Here is a 23,017-nt window from a genome sequence, read left to right as displayed (position 1 = left end):
ATTTTTAGCTTTAAAAAAACTACGGTAGAGGGTGATTGTATTCATTTTGCGTGAGAGAGAGTGCTTTTGGGAAATCCTTATGCCTTTGAAATTTGGTTGTGCAGCCTTAGCCTTCTGGGGATTCCAGCAGGTACTGACGGGGGCTTGCGGTGTTACCTGCCGCGGGGTTTTGGGGGAGCCAGAGCCGGGCTCTGCCTTCAGCTCTTGGCACGTGGCCCTCAGTCCTGGGCGACTACGCAGGTGACGAGTAGGCGGGTGGGATGGATGGGGAAGTAGGTGAAATGAGCTAGAAGGAAGAGTATACTAGTACAATTAGAGAATTTTAGATAGAAAATACTATTGCAGGTACAAAGGTATAGGAGAAAGAAAATCCTCCTCAATTTTCCTGGTCCAGAATTTCTGTACTTTTTATTTCTGTCTCTCTTGGTTTTTATTTTTTTCCCCACTGTTATCCATCACTCATGGACAATAAAGAGAAATAGGTTATTTGTTAAATCATTGTTTTTATATACTTTCAGCTATGGTGTTGAAATATTAGATATACTGTTCATTGGAATTGAATGTACATGTTAAACCTGCTACAACTACTTCTGGGTGAAATATGACAACTCTTCAACAGCATATAGAAATCCCACATATCCAATGTCCTTTTAGGACAGGAAATGAATAATACTGTATCAAATTGAAATTTCAGAGGGATTAAGCCTCTTCTTCACTGATAAATTCAACACAAAAATTATTCAATAACACTGGAGAAAGTACAAGCATTTGATATATTTGCCGTGCCTCACCAGGAAATGAATAATACTGTATCAAATTGAAATTTCAGAGGGATTAAGCCTCTTCTTCACTGATAAATTCAACACAAAAATTATTCAATAACACTGGAGAAAGTACAAGCATTTGATATATTTGCCGTGCCTCACAGAAGATCAAATCAATTTAATCTTTTTTTTGGGGGGGGGAAGTCTAAATGTTGTAAGATGTGTATTGCAATCACATTCCTATTCCAAATCTCACTGCCGTATTTTACAAGATTATACCCTTGAAAGCTTTTCTTGGGTGTTACGCATTCTCTGTGATGTGATGTTTGAGCCTCATCGTGTGAGAGAATTAAAAAGATATAGCTGTCTGATAGAGGAAGTGGGTTGTGAACAATGTGTTGTATTCAGATCTTAAAAACAGTGATTGAAAGAGCTGCTTTAATTATACAGTACCGTTAATGAATTATTTCCTTATGTTTTGTCTCTATGAATTACATATGTGGATATAGTTTAAATGCACTCAACTGTCGTTTTTTGAAACCACTAGATTACAATGATTTTAATCTCTGAATTTATTCTAGCTTTACACTGACTTAAATGAAAGTTTATCCAATAAAGTTGGAAAACTTCTGTATAAGCTATGTATTTAGCTGCCTAAATTCTTTTAAAACATGCATTGATGGAATTTATATAACCACAACGGTTTGGGAGGGGGTTGGGGGGGGGGAAAGGCATTTTTCGATCCATTTGCATTGGGAAACACTAGAATTTTAAACCTTCCTGAGCAGGTCATGTCCAACAAAATGATCTCTTATGAAGATTTTCTATTTGTATAACTTGTAAAAGATGGCAGTATGTTATTGGACCTTTACATTCTGCTGAGTGTATTTTTTTAAGGATCATTGAAATGTTGTAAAGGAGAAAGAATTACGGACAGGAGAAATAATGTGTGTGTTACTTCTAGGTTAGAGCCGTGTATCTGGAGACGGTACTCTTTTGATGATTTGCAGATAGATAGTCAAATTTTCTAGTGGAAAGCAGTTCTTGAACTGGTGTTTATGTCCGAAGGCATCCTGAAATCTGTTCTATTGTTCTTCTGAGTGCTATAGTTACTGTGTTAATTGTACTCTCACTGATACAGATTACCTCTCAAAGTATGCCCCCAAAGTTGTCACGGCAGACTTTTTTGAATATTTCGAGGTATTTCTTGCTGTTTGTAAGAAATAATAAGACATTGCTGACATCGTTACTTTTTCTCTGACTTGTTTTTCAGTTAGAAAATCCAAGATATTTGCGGGAAAAGCCGATGCCAGTGTCTTTGGTAGGTATTTGTATTCCCTTGATATTTTATAAAGGCAAACAAACATGCTTAGTGTTTTTCGTTTCTGGTTAAGATTGATTTTACTTGCAGTTACTGCTTTGAATGGAATAACTTGTTTTGAACTTTTTCTCGTTCTATAGATGACACCCAAATTTGGCCTGGGAAAAAGTAGCACTTCTCGTGATGAACAGACGCTATTACGAATGCATGAAAAAGAGGTAAGAGTCTTTTTAGTCTTTTTAGAAAAAGAAAATTCACCCAAATTAGTAAATTAGGCCATTTTCTTTGGAAATTGGGTATTCACAAAGCAGTTTGTTATAGGAGGAAATCTCATGTAAGAGAATTTTTGCTGACGTGTCAGGGTTTTCATTAAATACTTAGTGTATTTCCCAATTACTTAGAGCATAAAAAAACTTTCTGAACACATTTGCTGTTCCTTTGAAGGACTTTTTACTGTAGAAGAGTTTGAATTCTAGGAATTTTCCAAACTACCTTTTAACAGAAGCAATGGAACCCTTTGATTCAGTGAGGATTTTTGTTTACTTTCTGTATGCCTTTAAAAATCTGCAGGTCTAGACCTTATTTCTATTAGGATCTACATTATTTCTCTCTTTGCCTCATCTAGCTCCATTCCTCTCTTATTAATATGGGGGTTTGTAGTATTTCTTTTGAACTTTGTTAATTGGTAAGATTACTGGCAAAGCTTGCCTATGTCATTCTCTCATACCATGTTATTTTGTGTGTACAAAAGTAAAGTTCTGTCATCATTTTTACCTGATTCATAGTTTAAGGAAGTTGTATGGCTATGATATATTTTTTTGTCATAAACTACTTGGTTTATTTAAAACATCAGTCATAAGATAAAACTGAAATATGCTATGTTTAGCACATAGATATTTCAGATTCTTCTGAAACCTTGTAAGCATTCCATATTTTTTTTTTTGAAAGTCAGTGAATCAATGGTCTGGTGGACAAGACTTCAGGAAAGGAAATTCAACATGTATTAGGAAAATTATTAAAAAAACCTCAAGCCCCACACATTTTTTTCTCTTTGCCATTAAAATTTCTGTTTTCGGCCATATGCTCTTGGAAAATTGAGGCACATGTACACACTTCCCTAACTATCCACAAGTACTTAGACCTACATAGGACTCCAAATATGTACGAGTTGGGAAGGAAGGGACGTCATCTGCAAACGGTGAAATCGTCCCTCCTTTTACGTGGTGTGCTGTAAGGACACTTACGAATTAGAACTGTCCCAAAGTTACTGTCATGGACACTTCAGAAGACGTCTTGAACTGAGATACAGGGGAGGGTAAATTTGCTTTGCGGATACTTCTATTGTTAGTAAAGTAATGGATATGAAAGTCTGCATTACGTTGATAGCTGACAGCCTAATTTGATGCTTAAACAAGCAGCCTGATACGGTGGTTGCACAATGCGTGTGCCTTTCACTTTCTCTGCTCTGGTCTAATATTGACTGTTCTTTTTGTATTGACAATATGCAAACCACCATTGCCTCAGGATGAGGCAAGGCACGGTTTCGTAAGATGTGAAAATAGACAAAATAATAAAGAAATTGAAAGCACAATGGTGTCATTTAAACAATATTTTCAAATTAAATAAACAAGAATGCATGCCAAGTAGCTACATAAAATACTCAGCTAATACTTTGCTAGTTCAGTGGAAAAATCCTCTAAACCACACAGTAAAAATCCAGTACTTTTTGCTAATGTTACTCGACTGTGGGCTAGTTTAAACTGGAACGGTTATAGACTGTATTTCACAATCACCGTGTGTGTGCTATTAAGTAGAAAACTTAAATGTGTTTTCATCTAATTTTGTTTGTGAAGCTCAATTAAGAATAAAGCCTTTTTCTTTCTAGAATGTAAATGTATTAATAGAAAAATAGTGCTGTACAAAAGAGTTTTGGTAAACCTTTAACTGTTCTCAACCTCTTTGTAGTAGAACGGGAGAACATAAAATAGGATAACTGTGGTTTTTTGCTTTTAACCTTTAGACCTTTGTTCATAAACCATTCCTGCACCTGTTTTGACTTCATAATGCCAAACACATGGCCGTTTTCAATGATAACCACATCACAGTTTTATGAAAATGTGAGTATCATCAGGCAGTGGTTTTTAGTCATATTTTCCCCAAATACTTCTGACATGGATTAAATCATTTGGGAAACTGTCATTACCGAAAAGTCATGGCTTCAAACCAGGAAGATGCAACAAAACAGGACTATATCAGTTTTCAGCAGTAGAGCAAACCAGAACAGATGGCACAGTTGGCTTATCTTGATAAATAGGAAGAAGTGTCCCTTTGAACTTCACCTTCGGTCAGCCCAAGCGCCACCCAATATTCTGTGGAGAGAGGAGGGGGTAAAGAAAAAGTTCTTACTCGTGCTTTTTCAGAAAAACAGAACCAATACCACTGCTAATATATGGGTTTGAAATTCTTCTGGAATTAAAAACCGAGTTTAGCTATGTTAATAAAACACCATGTTTTGTTAACCTTTCTCAAAAAACTAGTTTATCTGATGTATCTTTTAACCAGGACAGAAGTTTTGGTCTTTCTTTAAAGATGATCTGTTTCTTAATTTTTCATTTTGTCAGTTTTAATTTTTCTTAGCGTTTTTCTCAATTTCCTTCTGTTTTATTTCTGTAAGCAAAGACATTTATTTATGTAGCCTCAGCAAATGAAACCTAAACACATGTGAGGCAAGAATATTAGAAATAATTTTCTCTTTTTATTCTTTTAAACAGAGGCTTATAATTAACACCAGGAGTAAATTTGTACTGAGCTAATACCAACTCTTAAATCATTATTTCTTTTTTTTAGGCAAACTGGCAAGCTCGATGCTTTGTGCAATAGCTGTATTATGAAGCTTCATCTGTCTGGGTTAACTGAGAACAGCAAGGGTGTCCAATGTTTTTGTTGACTGTATCGCTATGTTCTTATAACTTTTCTGGTTTGATTTTTGGAAACCCATTGATAAAGTCTTTGAACACTGGAGCACGGGTGCTTTTTGAGCCTTTTGTATACTAAAGCAGTCTGGCAGAAATGGTTGTCTTTCCTACAGTCAGCTGGAGGAGTAGTTAGTGCAGCGCAACTGGAGGGAGGAGTAGTTCTGGGGAAGGCAATGGGTGAATTTTCAAGAGGATACAGAATACCTGCAGGATAATTGTCACCAATTTGTCACGTGGAATGGGGACCGAGGAACAGAGAGTGCATGCTCGGGGAAAAGGAGAGACGAGCTGGGTAGTGAAAGATAACTTGTAGTGCAGAGAATGGGAAAAAGACATCTTTTTCCCTTGAAAGGGCATTTTCATGGATTGAGGACCAAAAGTAGGATGAAAAGGAAGAGAGGGTTTTTGTTGTTGTTGTTTTGGTTTGGTTTTTTTTAATGTATTCAAGAATTCCATCTTTAAGATGCAGCCTGTTTAAAAACTATTTCAAACCTTTATCTTTGTAATCTTTATTTGTTTTTCTCCTTTTTTTGTGAATGAGCACTCCCATTTGTTGCATGACACAAATTTTATTTATAAAGATCATCAAGCTGTGTACATAGTTTTACTGCACCAAAAGCGTTGGGATCTAGCGATATATTTATGTTAAGATAAAATCAGCATGCTGCAGTGATGATGTTATAGTTAAGTCTTGGTCTGGCTAAAAGTGTTCTGAATTTAAGGTGTTGAAAGCAGCAGATTTACTGTGCTTCTCGCTTATCTGGCAAGAGACCATAACTTGAAATGGAGAGTTGCATAAGGGCTGCGCTATAGATTTTCCCCAAGAGGGACCATACATAGAATGTAGAGGAAAGGATGCAGGGAGGAAAGAGAGTCGTAGAATTTGGGAGGGAGAGTGAATAACACTTGCTGGTGTTATCATAGAAAAGGGGTGGGTTTTTTTGGGGGGGGGGGGGGGGGGGAGAACACTTGAAGATAAAAATATGTGTCCCTGCAGTTAGGAGGAAATGGTGATCAGTGAGCATTGTCCTTTTGGTTTTGATTTCTTCCTCTTAATTGCTCAGTTCTATAGCAAAATATTTAAAAACACGAATTAAACGTTTAATGCATGCCAAATTAAAAGCAGTAAGTAAAACTAATATGGAGACAGTATCGCAAAAGAAGGACTCTTGTAATTAAACTGAGCTTTTACCAGTGTAAAATTAACATTATTGTGCTCTTAGCTACATCATGGATTTGATATTTTTTCCTCATTGAAAACAGATAAGACTTAATTATGCTTTCATCGGGATTTTCACTTTTCTGTAACTTTCTTCTTGTGACAACTTGGTTCTGAAAATACTGTTTTATTACCCTTAGAATTATTCCAAGCAGTGTGTATTGTGACTTTGAATATTCTCTGGTTCATTTGAATTGTCTCCTTTATCCACCAACCTGATGTCTGCTTTGAATGCAGTGTCAGATTTATATTGAAAATTCAGTTGTAAACTGATTCTCACCGCCAAGTAATCATTCTGAATAGTAATCTGTTAGTTCGTGTTTAAAAACGCAGCAATCTTGACTTCTGTTAACGTAATTCCTGGCTGATTAATGTCCTGTTCCTAAGAACATGTGCAAGTTGTCCATTGTCTTCCGTGTAAGGAAATCGCATCCTGTCTTGCTTTGATAACTTTTCAGAATGTAATGTAATAAACCCCAAACCTTATTTTATTGCTAGACTGGTGTGAGACATACAGTGTATGTCAGGATGAGACATGTTTTCATAAACTGACTTGTGATTTATAATTCCTGATACTAATTGGTCTGGTCGTGGAGATATATACGTACATGTACAGTTATTTATTTATTTTTTTTTCAATAGTTTGTGAACTATGTCTTTAATTATTGCACATATGTGCTGGAGACATTGAGAAAGATCAAAGAGGTAGGTTAGCAATTCAAACTAGAGTTTTAACCAGTAGAATGTCCAGATGGTTGCCAAGCAGCTGGGAATTAATCTTTTGCTGCATGATTAATCTCTACCTCAAAGTGTCTCTCCCTTTAAAAGAAAGAAGAAGTTTGATTTTTTTTATTTTTTTTTTTTACATGTATAGATCCTGTTTTTTAAAGGAGAAAAGACATTGACTAGACAAAGTAGGTACTGTACACTGTTCTTTCTACATGTTGCAATTGTGAAGTAAAGGTAAAAGTACAGTGTTAATGACTGTTTTAGGAGATCCTGAAAGGAGTGTAAAACATTCAGTAGCTGCTGAAATGCAACATATTAAAAATAAGAAATAACTCTGGGGAAAAGTAAGTGATGTCGACTCAGTGTGTACAGACTCATCTGCTTCACTGGACTTGGCACTATGCAGAATTATATGAAGTTTTCAAGTAGTATCTACTATTTTATTATATTCAGATTTTACTAAATCCCTTTCAAATCAGTATGATTTCTGCATGTTCACAAGGTTCAACTGGGTTCAGTTTTCAGTGCTGGCAATTGAAGATACAGTTTGTTGCACTTTTGAGCTGTCTTTTATGAAATTGCATCTAATAAGTTATTACCATGTAGAAGCTTTCACAATTCCTAAACATATTTTGAACTTTTTTTGGTACTTAGTAGAGTTGGAGTCTCTACTAGAAGCGGCAGACATACTTGTTCTGTACAGAAGTGGGACACTTACCACTCACACTACTGTTAAGTAATGTGATATGCTGTAGTGCTGATGTGGATGTTATGTTTATTAGCTGTATAAAACATCCTTTAGAGTAAAAATACCATTTCGTGTTATTGCAGTTGTTGGGATACAAAGCTGTATGCTTTTCTCCCTATTCCCACCACCCCCAACTTGGAAATCTATGAAAAATACATTGTTCTCTCTTGAAAGAGACTAATGACATTTACATATGAATAAGAACAATTGTCCATTCAATTATTTTTCTGTATACAGCAAATGTGTATTAATGTTCAGTGTCATTTAAGAAGTCAGACTTTTCTTGATGAGGGAAAACTGGTATAATTTGATTTAGGACAAAGCTTTTCATTTTTGGTGGCTGCAAAAATGGGGCGATGTCATATTAATTTTTTACTTAAGTGAATATCTAGTTTCTCTTCAAAGAGTACCCTGTAAAAATATTGTAACTGGAAGTAGTAGCTGTAGTGTTTTTGAAGAGTAAAGATACAAAGAAGGTTAGATCTGTGGAGAGAAGTATAAATGTTTGTTAGGTCAAATAATATAGTCCAGATCATAAACATAGACTTTTGTGGAGGGACCTTTGAATCTGGGCAAAATGCCATGTTTATAAAAGGTCTCTTTACATTCTAATTTCTGCCTTGCGTGTTTCACTTGTTTGATACTTGGTTTCTTTTGGTCTGTCTCTGGTTTGTCCAGACTGTAAGCTCTTTGCAACAGAGACTTTACAAGACATTTATTTCACCTTAGGCGTCGCGTCGCATAAAAATATTGGTAATATTCAATGCAGAATTTGCAGTGGTTAATGTATTTGCTGTTTCAAAAGGTAGTTATAAATTTTTTTCTTTTTGGAAAAATTTCTGTGTTGCACTCGGAGGATGAGCACAAACATCAGGAAAAAAGCCCAAGGTTAATGTGAAACCCAGATGGAAAACCTGCTTTTATTGCGTGTAATGTTCCACTAGGAAAAATATTATTTATGACTTCCTTTAATTTATAGGATTTGTTCTTAAAGTCTGATAGAGCCTTGGAAATTTCAATCAAGTGAAAACAGCCAGGTGGCAAAAGTACACACCACCATCCCCACTCCCTGCCCCTCCCAAAGCATTTTTGGGAAATGTCTGCATCAGAAACAGCGAGAAACAACGACCCTGGATACTTAAAAGAATTTGCTTTGCATATCATAAAAATTCCTTGTGTCAAAGACTTAAAATAGTCTTCCTTTATTGTATGGAACTCCATTTATCAAGGGCACCAGGCTGGACCTCGGGGAGATGCAGCAGGTACTGCTTCTGTCTCTGGAACTCCTCTTAAAATCTTAACCTGTGAAGAAAAGCAAACTTCTCAACAATGCTTTTTTTTTTCTCTTTTTTTCTTTTTTTTTCCCCCTCAATAAAACGTGTGTTGTTATATCTTGCTTGTTTGTTTGTAAGGAGTTTGGGTAGGGCTGCAAGCTTGTCTGTAGACTTACATTGCTTTACATTGGCACAGCTTCAACGTTCTCCTGGTTTTAGCCTTCCTGGAATTTTATGGTGAACTGTTGCACACAAGGTCATCCCCATCAGGTCTGTCTTGTGTTTTTTCAAGTCTTGTGACTGTTTCACCTGGTTTTCCTCAGAAAAGTTTATTCTAAGTAGTTTAAGCGAACAAGACAGGCTTGGGGGTCTTACTTAACTCTTCCAAAAAATAGCTTCTCCTCTTGCCCATCTTTTAGACTTTGAGTAAAGATCACTAAACTCTCCTGTACAAAGTGCTCCTTCTGCACCATCTGTGCCTGCAAGGAAGTCAAATCTGTTTGAGCTTTTAAAACCTGTTGGTCATATTTGATACTTTGGTCGTGATGTGCACGTGTCGCTTTGGTATAGACCCAGAACATCAGTGAGTCTTCTCTCCTGATGTACTTTGCCAGTTCTAATTATGAAGATTTTCCAACTCTTGTCTGTCATGAGAAAGGAATGTGGTCACCACATTCATCAATATGTGAAAGATGAGGAGTATTCCTGTATTCATCTTACACCTATTTACCCTCCCCGCTTTCTTTTCTTACTATAGTGCCACTCTCTTCAGTTAAAAACACATTGAGAGTAGATACTCTTGAAGCAGCTTATTAAATATAAAATATGATATTAAGTTATATATTGTGTGACAAGTGTGCTGGTTTCAGACATCTGAATGCAATGAAGTTGGAAATGAACAGTGTTTTTTCCACATACTGTAAACTTACTGCAAGTTTTTCAGCAGTTCAGTTTTGAAAATGGAAGATTAGTACCAATACGATTCTATTTTATATTTACTGCAGAAATTTCTGTACAAAGAAATTTTCTTTTAGATATTTAGCTGCTTGTTCTGCCTCTTAAATTGCTCTAAATGTTGTAAGTATTAATATACCTCAAAGCTAATCTTAACAATTTTTGAGGGTACAGTGTAAGATAAGGAAATAACGCAATGAAATAAGATAGCTTGTTAATTATGATGTGAGATGCACTGCTCCAAATTACTTTTGTCTGAAGACAGCATGTCTTTACGTGTAATAAATCTCAAATGTTTTGCAAGCACAGTATCTCCTGCCTTGGCCTGCCTATATAGTTTAAAACACTGTATAAATTATTGATATTTATTTTTTTAACCCTGGATGTGAAAATTCAGTAAACACGATTGGATAGAAAGTTCTAGTTGTTTGTTGGTTTTGTGGTTTTGTTTTTTGTTTTTTTGGTTTTTTTTAAGAAACCTTTTTCTTCTATGAAAATATCAAAGCTTTGTGTTGTGCACTGATTTCTTTTAGCAGCTGCATAACACCGAGACAAATAAGTTTTGTCATATATTGTAAGATATACAAGTCATTGTTCTACATTGTTAGTTCTTACTTTGAAGTTCTCATTTATTGTTTACATCCTTCTCCCCCTTCCTCGCTTCCTCCCTCCCTCCCCCATATATTCATAGACTTGGAAAAAAATCTGGCACGCAAACAAGTACTGTTTTGTCAAATATCCAAAAAAAATCTCTGGTGGATGTTAAACCTTCAAGGTGCCACCTCTGGCCTAAGGGTGATCCCAGTAATAAAGCCAAGTGAGCAGTCATCAGTAGTTCAAAGCCATCTCTGAACTACAGCCTCGGATTCGTGGTGTTAGTCTGCTCACGCGTTTACTTTTCAATCAGGTATTTAAATATTTCTACAAACTTTTGTAAATGGTGACAAGATGGATGTTTCTCTTCTGTCATGAAAACTGAGATAGCACCTTTTTTTGCTAAAGATTTATGACAGTTGCAGATGAGACTCAATGGGTTTCAGTTTGACAGTTATTATTTAAGTTTTTATAGCACCCAACCTGTGCTATGAAATACCGGACAGTGATATGATGAAACCTCATTTTCAGGTAACTGCTGGTTTTGGGGGTGTTTTGTTTTTTTAAATTAGGAAGAAAGTGTGACTAGGCACATAAAAGCAGTTCTGTTGATACCACCCTCCATGGCTTTAAATAACAGGGACAGCACAGATGTTTGACATCAGTAATGTTTACATGGCCTTAGGGTTTAATTGCCTCATACTCTTTGTAAGGAGGATAAACAATGACAGAAATCCAAAGGAATGATGTTCAGGCAACAGCAATGGCTGCATTTCATACATAGTTGCAAACTTCTCAGCTATAGCTAAATATCGACGCTTTTTTTTGTTGTCTGAATAGTATCATGCCATAAATTTCACATTCTCTGCTGCCGATTAACTGATAATAAAATGTATTAAACCTGATAAGCGTGAGCAGAGTGAATTGCTTCTAAAAAGGTGAACGACTTGCCTAAGTTGTTTTTATCTGTTTTCTCTGAAACTTATGAAGGTCTTTGATACTGTTGTAGGTTATTTTGATTCTCGATATGTGTTTAATAAATAAAATAAAGCTGAAGTGCAAAGGGCGCTTTAAAGAGGAGTAGCACATAAAGTTACAAAGCGCTATTCCACAGGAAACTGAGACTCGCTTAGCAAATGAGCTTTGACGTTTGGTAACTACAGATACGTGGTTGACTCAGTTTGGTATGGTTTTAATTTGAAGGATACTCCTTTATCGAGATTAGTATTTAATAACGTGTTTAAACTTTGAAATGGAAGGGGAGAAGATTCACTCCCAGTTGCGCAGTGCTGAGCCCCTTTGTTTCAACCCCAGCCTTAATGAGATCACTTTTTAAAACGTGTTTACGCGACTCAATTTTTTTATCTACATGTGCGGTGAGATTGGAAGTCTGCCTTACACAAGGGTGGGTCAAAAAGCAGATTTATAAATGAAACCAGTACTCCAAGCTTTGCTATAGGACACTGTTTTGTTGTCATTATGCTTACTGGCTGTTCCGGCAGTTTTCCATGGAAGGAGCGTAGGATTTTTAAAACAATATATATTTATTTTTACAGCAAATGCTCAAATTAACACTTCCAGAAGTTGTGATGAAGATACACGTGTGTCTTGGAACTTAGACCATTATAAAATTTAAATATTGTTGGAAATTTTTTATTTTGTTTTTTACCGGTTACTCATTACAAATTCAGCTTTCCTCTTAAACCTAGCTGAAAACTCCACGTGCTCATCAACCATGGAATTTCAAGCACTTCAATAGAGGGCTCTTCACATTTATTTATATAATAGGACCTGAAGGGACAAAATTGTCTAACCTGTGGACAAAGCAGATAGGGCAGGAAAATGTCTGAGATGCTGAAACTTCTGAATTTCATCGTTAGTGTATGCAAGTCAGAGACCTTGAGGTGAAGGTATCACCTTTTCAGCCCTCAACTGATGAGGAGTTGGTCTTTGGGATTTTTCAAGGAAGAGATTTTTTTTATTTATTTCATTTTTAGTATTCAGCGAAAAAGTAATGTTTTGTTATTACAGTGCTTGCCTTCAGTAAGAACTGACTTTTGTATCTTGGACATGTTTTTCAAATTTGTTGTTTGGTTGCAAGTAGCTCTCCTAAGGTGAAACTGTCAATCCTTTTTGGAAAGTAATCCCAAAATCTGTGAAATTTTAAGGGAGGCCTGTTCTGGTGAAAGAAGGGCAATGTATTAATGCACTAAAATTGATGAGAACTCGTGCAAGCACAAGATCGGTGTTAAGTGGAAGATTAATGGCAAGGAGGAGCAGCCAACTTCAAGTACAGGGATTTTGGCTGTCAACCTGTGGGAAAGCAGCCGTGTGCTGAGAACAATCACCATCACTTGGAAATATATGTCCGTATTTAATACAAGACAAATTTTAGAGTTTGATTTATTTTTATGTTCTTTCAACCTACAGATTAATAAAAAGTAGACCAGATCTCAGCTGATGCAAACCGCCAACGATTAATTTACATCAGCCACAACATTCTCACTTTATTAACGATTTTTAAATGTAATGTGTTTGTGCGGATTTAATAGCTATGCAAGTGCAATAGCTATACATCAGTAATTCATAAGCTTTTAATGTAATTCAAGTAGATTGGAGTCTCTTTCATGTTTAGTTTCTAGTATTTGTGTTTTTACAAGACCTTCATATTTATTTATGAAATATTCACAAACTGTCTATCTGGAAGTGGATTACTGTGCTCTTTTTTTTAAATCAACACTTATTTATCACCTAGTACTAAGATTTTCTTCTATAATGTCACTTTGTTGGAGGGTTATATGCATATATTTCTTTTCATATGTACGTGTGTGTATATTTTATGAATAGAACATGCATTTTTATCGTGATGCTTATTTTTTGGATGATAAAAAGAGATGACTGACAGCTGAGAATACTATCTATTTTCTTTGGATTAATTGTCAATCTAACTTTTCCCCCCGGTAATTTGCATAAGACTATGTTCTTATTTCATCTTGGGAGATAGGTAGCTTCTTTATATGCAGTGTAATAAGCAGCCATATACTTTGGGTATCAGTGGATGTGGAATTTGGAAATCAAAAGGATTTGTTGCTCTTGCTTCTTCTGTTTTCAGTTCTTGAGGAGTCTTATCATAGAATGGTTTGGGTTGGAAGGGACCTTAAAGATGATCTCGTTCCACCCCCCCTGCCCTGGGCAGGGCAAACCCAGGTTGCTCCAAGCCCCGTCCAACCTGGCCTTGAACACCTCCAGGGATGGGGCAGCCACAGCTTCTCGGGGCAACCTGCCCCAGGGGCTCACCACCCGCACAAGAAAGAATTTCTTCCTAATATTGCCTTTTGAGTTGACTTAGATTTCTGTAGCTCACATTTTCAAGTCACAGTAATGTAGTGACATTTTCAAGTTACAATAAACAGAAATATATAACACAAAGTAATCATATAAAAGAAATCAATAATTTGCAGTGTGGTTTTTGTTTGTATATGTTGGACAAAGATTCATGCCAGAATGACTACTTTTGATAAGTCAAAGGAATAAAAATAAAGGCAGAGTGAATAATGCGTGTTGGTTCCTTTAGAGTTTCTCAGTTGAGAGGGTTAAAAGTCATGTTCATAGTTGAGCTAAACAAAAATTTGAGAACTGAAAATAGCTCGATGGTGATGGGAGTCCAGTGTCCAGCTCCAAAGCAGGCGGACCTCAGCACCATGGGCTCTTAGAACATCCAAAAGGCAAATACAAATTTTTCGGTTGGCAACAGAACACTTCAGAGACGTCTTGTGGTGAGATGTTGCTCTGGGGAAGCCTTTCTGTCCACTTAGCTGTCTGAACAGTGGGAATGATGAAATGTAGAAGTGGAATAGCCCGAATCTGAACTCGAGGAGTCACTTATGTTTTTTAGAAAACGCCAAGAAAAACAAAATACCTATTGTATTTGCAGAGTCCTGAAGTCAGTCTTTAATGGCGTCATGAAACTATGCAAGAGATGTAAAAATACTTTAAAGATGAAAACTTAGACTATAAGTAAGAGGTGGCAATGTGTTATTGTGTCGGAGGGGTTCGTGTACACTACTTTGAACAAACACAAGCAGAAGCAGGAAATGTATTTTAGCAATCAAATTCAGCAGCAATATCCTTAATCCCATTATAAGTAACCTTTAAAAGGAAATGTTTTTATAATGTGAAATCTCTGAATAATAGAAAACAAACAAAAATAAACATGCATCTGGGCTAAAGGACATTCTTTGTGTAAATGTAACACCTGCCTAAAGAATAAAAGCAAGTTTACCATACTTGGTATATTAACAGAAATATTAAAAGTTTCATTCTTAAGTGTTTATTTAAATAAAGGATGATAGCTTTTTCTGGGCAGTAGCAGTTGTTTTTATTGCCAACTAAAACATCTCACAAATTCATTTTCTAAATAAATATTTTAGGTTGAGATCTTTTGTAACAGATTTATCAAATAAATATGAAAATACTGACAAACTGAATATCGAGTTTTTCATAGCAATTACTTGTCAGCGAGTTCCCATTGCCTTCTCAAAGACAAAAATGAATAATTTAAAAGTTATGCAAAGATAATTAGTGTAATGTATTCTTTATTTTAATGACTTTATGTATCTGTTCTGTTTTGCTTTTAAAGCTGGACGTGAAAATGAAAATAGCAGAAGGTAAATTTCATGAAGAAAAACTTAAATTACAGCAGAAGCATGATACTGATGTTCAAAAGGTAAGAAGTGTTCGTGTTTTTTTTCCAAAGACAGTATATAAAACAAAATAATAGAGTCTGATTACAAGAAATCATTTGCAATTTTGCTTTAACTTCTTCACAATTGCAGTTAATGTTCCTTTAAAGTAAGATTGTAGGTAACAGTTTGTATAAGCTGATAGGAATGCAGAATATTCTATGATAACATAAACTTAGGAAGGGAAAAAGGCTTGCAGAAAGCAGATGAAAATACAAGATGATTTGTTTGTTTGAACAAGACAATGTGTTTTACCAGCCTAACAGCTTCTATGGATTCATATGCTGATGAAATCATAAACTCGTGACTTTTCTTGTAGAGAGAAAGCACTCGTATTATAGAAAAATGTGAACAAATATACTTAAATCAATTAAATTTTCATGGACAAAACGCAAAAAATAACAGTAGGAAAATCTGCAAGTATATCATACGTGTTCCTACTAATGCAGCAGCAGTGCTTGTTCTCATGTCTCTATTTTGACACTGTATCTTAAAGCATCGACTGGTCAATAAACACTTCGTTATTTATGTTATTGCACTGTTAAAGCTATATGTGGCTTTTAATTCTTCACAGCAGTAAAATGACACCAGACATACTTCCTTTGGGCTAAGTTGGATTTGTCTTTATTGTGTTGCATACCACCACTTTTGGGAAGATTACAAAAAGGCTGTCAAAAGACCATACTGTTGCTTTTAATACCACGTTTTAAACATGTGGGGGCAAATTCTGCCGGGTCCTAAGTGCCTCCCGGAGCTCTCTGATCCCGGGAGTGTAATGGGAGTTAAACGCTCCGCGTCGGGATCGCGATGACTTACCCTACTGGAAGCTTTGCCTTACCGAGTACCTCTGTTTTGTTTCTTAAGACTGAGTCACAGACTTGGAGGAAGTTGGTTGACACAACACTGTGGCACATCAAAGCCTCCTGAAAGGATGTTAATATTTGGTCAGGTGCATATTTGGCTCATCTGTTCTCAAAGTCTGCAAGCGTAACTAGTTAGCAAAGCTGAGAGTCGAAAGGAAACTGCTTTGTGAGAATAAGAAATAGTTTAAATGCTTTCTCATCCCTTGAGTTGTCATCCTTTTCTAACTGATGTTAGAATTCTGTCTTTTGAAGTTGTTTAATAACGTTGGATATTTTAGAAAAGGTTAAATAGTGTCATATTAATCTTTAAAGACACAAACTGTTTAATGCAGATGGAGTAGTATTGTTTTAAGATGAAAGCTTCCGCTTGATGAGAGATTTGGGGCACTGTTATAAAATTTATGTAACTTTAATGTTTATCTTAAACACAAAATTTAAATTAAAATACTATCTCAAAGTGTGCAAATATTTAAGCATTTTTTTTCCAAAATCAGCGTGTACAGAAATGTGAATGTAGTTACACCTCGTGCTTGCTCTATTCCAACCCATTGTTTCTTGGAATACATGCAAAGAATTGCAATTGGTGAAGTAGAAAAGAGTGTAATGAAGTTTACCAATTATTTAAGTATTTCTTAAACCTGCTGAGAATTTTAGATGCTTTTAAATAGAATTAGGCAACATAAATATGAGAAGGGAAACAAACGCTTTCTATTTGCAGTAGTAGCACCATGAAACTTCCAAACTCAACAAAACCGTTGGATTTGCCCATTTAAAAGAAAACAAAAAGACCCTCCTAAAACATGAAACTCCTTTTTAATCTACTTTACTGTCTGCATTTATCTAAATCAATCCTTTGTTTATGACTTGGTGGTCTTAGCTGTGAAAATTACTTAGATTTAGTCACTTAGTCCTGCACGACCTAAGCACTTCTCGAAGGCAGCTCTTTTGATGGAGATCAGCGTGTATTATTTTGTGCACCCATTGTCGTTTTGTTTGTTTGGACTTTTGTTAAAATATTGTGAATTTTCCCTACAGATTTTGGATAGAAAGAATGATGAAATAGAAGCATTGAAGTCTCTCTACAAAAGCAAACAAAATGAAGCTGAGGAGACAATTAGAAAACTGGAGAAAAAAGGTGATTTTTATATTCACGGTTATTTTTTTTCTGCTTGGTGGTATTGTACTGCATCCTTCTTGTGGCTGTGGGCTTATGTGTTCCATCTAGGTGCAGATGTTCCTTTCCTCTTCATTTGCAGGTCTTGACCTGAGTTTTGCCTTTAGATTCTTAGAGGCTTGTCCAGTAGTCTTTGCTGTACAGTTTCCAAACCAAATTTTCCAAGAGGCAAAGGGATCTTGTTATATTTAATACTTACAGGTTTTATGAGCGTCACCAAAAAAAAAAAAGTTTCTTTGATGATACCGAAGTATTTTGACTGCTTATTTCAATCTTTTTGGAATCTCTGGCTCAAGGTTAATTTATTTATACATTCAGTACATTTTAGTCAAACCACAATGTATTATTTAGGACTATTGTGGCAAGAGACTTCAAACACAAATAGTAGTCTTGAATATGTCTTAAGTACAAAACTTGGCCTGAGTGTGGCTTGTCAGCAGTTTTTGAATGTTAGTTTCTTTTAGAATTCCTTGGAGTCCATTTACACTATGGACTAGACCACAATGTAAAATAATACACAAGTTGGGTAATCTACATACAAAAAAGGAGAGAGTTCCGTGTATATTGTTTCCTGTTCCTTGGCAAAGTAAATGCCAGCAAGGGACCTGGCGCTTCTGTTGGTGGTTGCACTCAGCTGTAACAGGTCATGTTTGAGTCAAAGAATCATAGAATGGTTTGGGTTGGAAGGGACCTCGAAGATCATCCAGTGCCACCCCCTGCCCTGGGCAGGGCCACCTCCCCCCAGCCCAAGTTGCTCCAAGCCCCGTCCAACCTGGCCTTGAACACCTCCAGGGATGGGGCAGCCACAGCTTCTCGGGGCAACCTGCCCCAGGGGCTCACCACCCCCCCTTGTCCTGTCACTCAATGCCCTTGCAAAAAGTCCCTCCCCAGCTCTCCTGGAGCCCCTTAGGCACTGGAAGGCTGCAATAAGGTTTCCCTGGAGCCTTCTCTTCTCCAGGCTGAAGCCCCCCACCTCTCCCAGCCTGTCCTCCCAGCAGAGGGGCTCCAGCCCTCTGATCATCTTTGTGTCCCTCCTCTGGCCCCGCTCCAACAGGTCCATGTCTTTCCTATGTTGGGGGCGCCAGAGCTGGAGGCAGTACTCCGGGGGGGGTTTCACCAGAGTACAGTAGAGGGGAAGAGTCACCTACACTTGCCAGACAGTGAAAATCATCAGTTGCTTCTGGAAAGTGAATTTGTACCTGCTTTATTTGCCACAAAACTTGTCAGACTGTGTACACTTGGTGCAATCACTTGCAGTTTAAGTTGGGGAACTTAATTGCCTTTTGTATCTTAGGCGTTCAGCCTTCATGAGAACCTTTCATCCTAGGGATGCACATAAAATCCGGTTAAAAATGCCTGTTTTCTTTAGGTTGTACGGAATTCTGTTGATGTATATTTACTGCTTGAGTAAGGAAAACTTACTATGAAATATTTTGTAAATAAAGTAGACAAGAGAGAACACCTTGTGATATTTTAGTGACACAGAATCGAAGTACTAAATTCTAAAGCCCATGCATTAAGCCAAAAAACATCAGAAAGCCAGGTCAATTGGAACGCTGATGTAATGTGATTGCATCTGTTGCCAGCACTGAAAAATCCCAAAGGTGTCTCTTGAATGGTTGTTTATTTTCCCATTTTTGACAGTTCAGACCCTTGTTCGTGAGTCACAAGTCGTCAGAGAAGCAAAAGAGAAGCAGATTGTGGAGTTAAAGAAGATGTGTGAGCAAAGCAATGATTCTTTGAACAATGAGTGGGAGAAAAGGGTAATGAATAACACTTGCTTTCTTTGACAGACACCTACGGTGTGTATCTGGGATGATACGTTTTGTCACTTAAAAAAAATAAATATAAGGAATATGCTACTTTTGTTGATATTTTCTTATGCTGATTTTATTTTTGTCTGGAGTAATCTTGCAAGACTCGCTTTGCTGATGCTCTCACACCCACAGCCACCCGTACTCCCACCCCTGCCCAGCTGGTCGCTCCGTCCCTGGGGTTCACCCGCCCCACCTGGCACGTCTCTGGATGTATTAGGGAAGTGTTTATTTCTGGTTGACCTGATGTGGAATTTTAATCTCGGTAAACCTGCCGCTACCTGCTGCCACGGTGATTCCTTTGAACTATTATTTTTGCATCGGGTCATGAATTCTTCAATGTGTTTTTATTTATTGTGAGACTCAAGACAGCAAAGCGGAGAGAAAAGCATGTTTGTTGCAAGACAGCTTCACCTTTGCCCAGATTATTGTCAGTATTTATCTTGCTTACCCCTCTCAGGAGAGGGAGGGTCACAAAAAGGGCAAAACCACCTCCCTTCGTAGATGAAGTATGCTGTTTAATTTTTTTGCAGCCCTGCATCTGGAAGTGATGTTGGTTTTAATTCTTGTCTTGTAAGAGATAAATCATAAATCTTGTCCTTTGTGCTTAAGACCTTGAGGCTTCAGTGTTAGGTGGGGTTTTTGTTTTGGTTTAGAGAAGCATTATTTTCAGCCCAAGGTCATTCCACTTTTTGCGGTTGCCTGGCAAGAGCTGTTCCTACAGCTGTAATTGTCGTCAACAATGCCCGTGTGCACACAAGAAGGCAAATTAAAATGCTAATATTAATATTAACTTCATGAAATTATAGAAGTGAAATCAGAGCATGTATCTTATGGAAAAACGTGAATAGTAAGAAATATGACAGAAATAGAGCAAAAGTTAATAGTGCAATATTTTGATAACTTTATATACTACTACTTCTGTGTATTTTTTCCTTTGAATGGATGCAGGTTATTTGAATAGATGTTGTTGACAGTAATGCAAATATTACTGTACTGTATTATACAGGAGGTAGAGATGTTCCCAGAATTCTTGGTTTTATTTATATCTTATGCACCTGGAGATTAAATGTTTATTTATTTTCCCAGATTATTTTTAAAAGGATCTCAAATTCAGCAAATGTTCTGAACACCACAGTATATACACAATACTTCTGATAATAATTTATTAGCATTCTTATCTTTTGGTTGAAAAATTTTCTGTTAAGTTACTGCATACTGTTAAAGTCTGTTAAATAATGGTCCAGGTTCACAGACACCTCCATGATTTTGTTCGTCTGTATGTTGGGGAGAAAAATCTCTACTTGCACAGATCAACTTGATTTTAGCAGTGTGTTTAGAATGGTGCTTTTATTTTGTATATTGCAGCTTTCTCCCTCAGCCATGAAATGGATTTGTTAGAAACTTGAGAAATACATAATAGCTGTTATACAAGCAATACACCATACAAGTTTTGTATGCTAATTTGACACGGTGTTATTCTTTCCCATTGAATAGATAGGAAATTTAGTTTTGAGGCTGTGTAGCTAGAAAGGGAGGCCACTGGTCTTTAGAATATAAATCAAGGGTTAGCGATGACACAAATAATCCTTTTATTAGACAAGTAGATAGTCAAGGCTCTCCAGCTTCTTACGAGTTGAGAGGCAGATAAACTGCCAGTGTAAGTAGCTGGAGAGAGTGTTAGTGTTTCTGTAATAGAAATTCATTAGTTTTGTGCAACAGTTGTTGGTGTTCAGTTAAATATGTAAACAAGAAGAATAGTGGAGAATGGCAAAAATATGTATGTGCTTTAGTATTCTGTATGGATAAGTTACGCCCTCTGTACATTTTTAAGTGACTTCTTGTCGTGGTTTAACCCCAGCCAGCAGCTAGGACCAGGCAGCACTCGCCCCCAGTTGGGATGGGGGAGAGAATCAGAAGGGTAAAAGTGAGAAAAAAACCTCTGGGTTGAGATAAAGACAGTTTAATAGGTAAAGCAAAGCAAAACAAGAAATTCATTCCCCGATTCCCGTCGGCCGGCAGTTGTCCAGCCATCTCCAGGAAAGCTGGGCTCCATCACGCGTAATGGTGACTTGGGAGGACAAAGGCCATCACTCTGAAGGTCCCCCCCTTCCTCCTCCTTCTCCCAGCTTTGTATATTGAGCGCGACATCCCATGGTATGGGATACCCCTTTGGGCAGTTGGGGTCAGCTGTCCCAGCTGTGTCCCCTCCCGGCTTTCTGTGCCCCCAGCCCATCACTGCCGGGGCACGGGGAGGAGCAGAAGAGGCCCTGACTACGTAGCAACCCGTCAGTGCACTACCAATACTGTTATCATCCCAAATCCAAAACATTGCCCCACACCAGCTGCTACTGAGACAGTTAACTCCATCCCAGCTGAAACTGTGACACTTCTAAATTACTGCTTTATGTGGCCTTTGCTTGTTAGTTGTTCTATTTATATAATACAATACTTATAAATGCTAGCTTTACGTGCCATTTATTATTTGGTAATATTTTTGTGATGCAGCTTCACAATGCTGTGGCTGAGATGGAGAAGGAGAAGTTTAATATTCGGAAGAAGCACACAGAAGATATGCAGGAACTGCTTGAGGACACCAATGCTCGTCTGGGCAAAATGGAGGAAGATTATTTGGAACAGATCAAGTCAACTGTAAGTTGGTGTTTTTTAATACGTCATGACAGCAAGTGTCTCTTGCAGTATTCAGATTTCATGCATTTGTGCAAAAGCATGCATAAATACTGTTGAACTGAGAAGTATTTCTGACAGTGCACTGCAGTTGTTCTGTCTTGGGAGAGAACAGTGTCCTGCCAGCCAGTCCAGCCAAAGATTTTTTTTTCATCCAAATACAGCCCTTCAATGAATATTACACAGGTATATATTTGTGTTGAAGGACTGCTTCTAGGATTTCTCACTGTTTTTTATTCAAGTTAGCAGAGCTTTTGTCTCTGTAGGTTTGCAGACTACAAAAAAGGATTTATATAGTACACCTATTTTCACAGATACATGTGACTTCTTACCCGCCTCCTCTTCAAATGATCAAATGCTTCTGTTAGATTAAAGATCAAATAAAAATATTTTTAAAAATACTTATCCTATTATTCTAATTTATTGCATTTCTTCCCTAGAATAATTAGAAACATGTAAGTGTGTGTAATCTGGATTTTGAGCCTGCTATATAAATGATGCAAAAAGCAAAAAATTAACAAGTATCCTCAAGAAAGCATTCTGTACTTTTTATCAGGATGAGGTATGAAGAAAATTGAATGAGTGAAAAGACAATGTCAAACAAAATATATTCCTTTATTAATGAACGTTGAATTTAAAAATTAGTATTCAGATCATGTCATAGGTAACAGTAAATACGGAGAAAAACGGACACAGTCTGTCAGCAAGATTGAATTTAAGAACCATCAAAACTAGACAGATCTTGCTGAGCAGCTTCTGATTTAATAATTAAACAAGGTAGAGTTCAAGGCAGGGCTTAAGATGAAAGACTAGACTATCACTGGAAATTAGTTTTCTTTTTTTTCTCCCTCTCTTTCTTTCTCTCTCCTGATTTTTGTTATTTTTTGTTGGTATTTCAGAGTTTTCTTGTTCAGCTTTTCACTTTGTCAAGAATGCCGTTGCTGTTAGCAAGTGAAATTGGCTGAACAATTTAACTAATACCATAGAACAAGTATTGGCTTCCTTGAGGGGTGGGGGGCCAGAGAGGAATTGTGATAATTGGTGATATGTCAGGTACAGCTCTTTTTGTTGTTGTTAGTTGTTGTTAAAAAAACCCCACACACCCCGCCCCAAAACGCCAACAACAAACAAAACAACAAAACAAAACACCAAACCCAA

General features: G+C 36.9%; 1 protein-coding gene across 1 annotated transcript in view; it reads left to right on the top strand.

Annotated features, from left to right (window-relative positions):
* Positions 1–23,017, top strand: part of CEP112 (centrosomal protein 112kDa) — a 176,094-nt gene that overhangs the window by 18,592 nt on the left and 134,485 nt on the right. The window contains exons 6-11 of the mRNA XM_009894772.1: positions 2,038–2,085; positions 2,226–2,303; positions 15,218–15,304; positions 17,219–17,318; positions 19,002–19,120; positions 21,680–21,823. Coding sequence (XP_009893074.1) covers positions 2,038–2,085; positions 2,226–2,303; positions 15,218–15,304; positions 17,219–17,318; positions 19,002–19,120; positions 21,680–21,823 — 576 coding nt within the window. The remainder of the gene's footprint in view (positions 1–2,037; positions 2,086–2,225; positions 2,304–15,217; positions 15,305–17,218; positions 17,319–19,001; positions 19,121–21,679; positions 21,824–23,017) is intronic.

Source organism: Charadrius vociferus, unplaced genomic scaffold (genome assembly GCF_000708025.1).
Source record: "Charadrius vociferus isolate BGI_N301 unplaced genomic scaffold, ASM70802v2 scaffold321, whole genome shotgun sequence".
Taxonomy (NCBI): domain Eukaryota; kingdom Metazoa; phylum Chordata; class Aves; order Charadriiformes; family Charadriidae; genus Charadrius; species Charadrius vociferus.
This window is presented reverse-complemented; position numbering and strand designations above follow the sequence as displayed.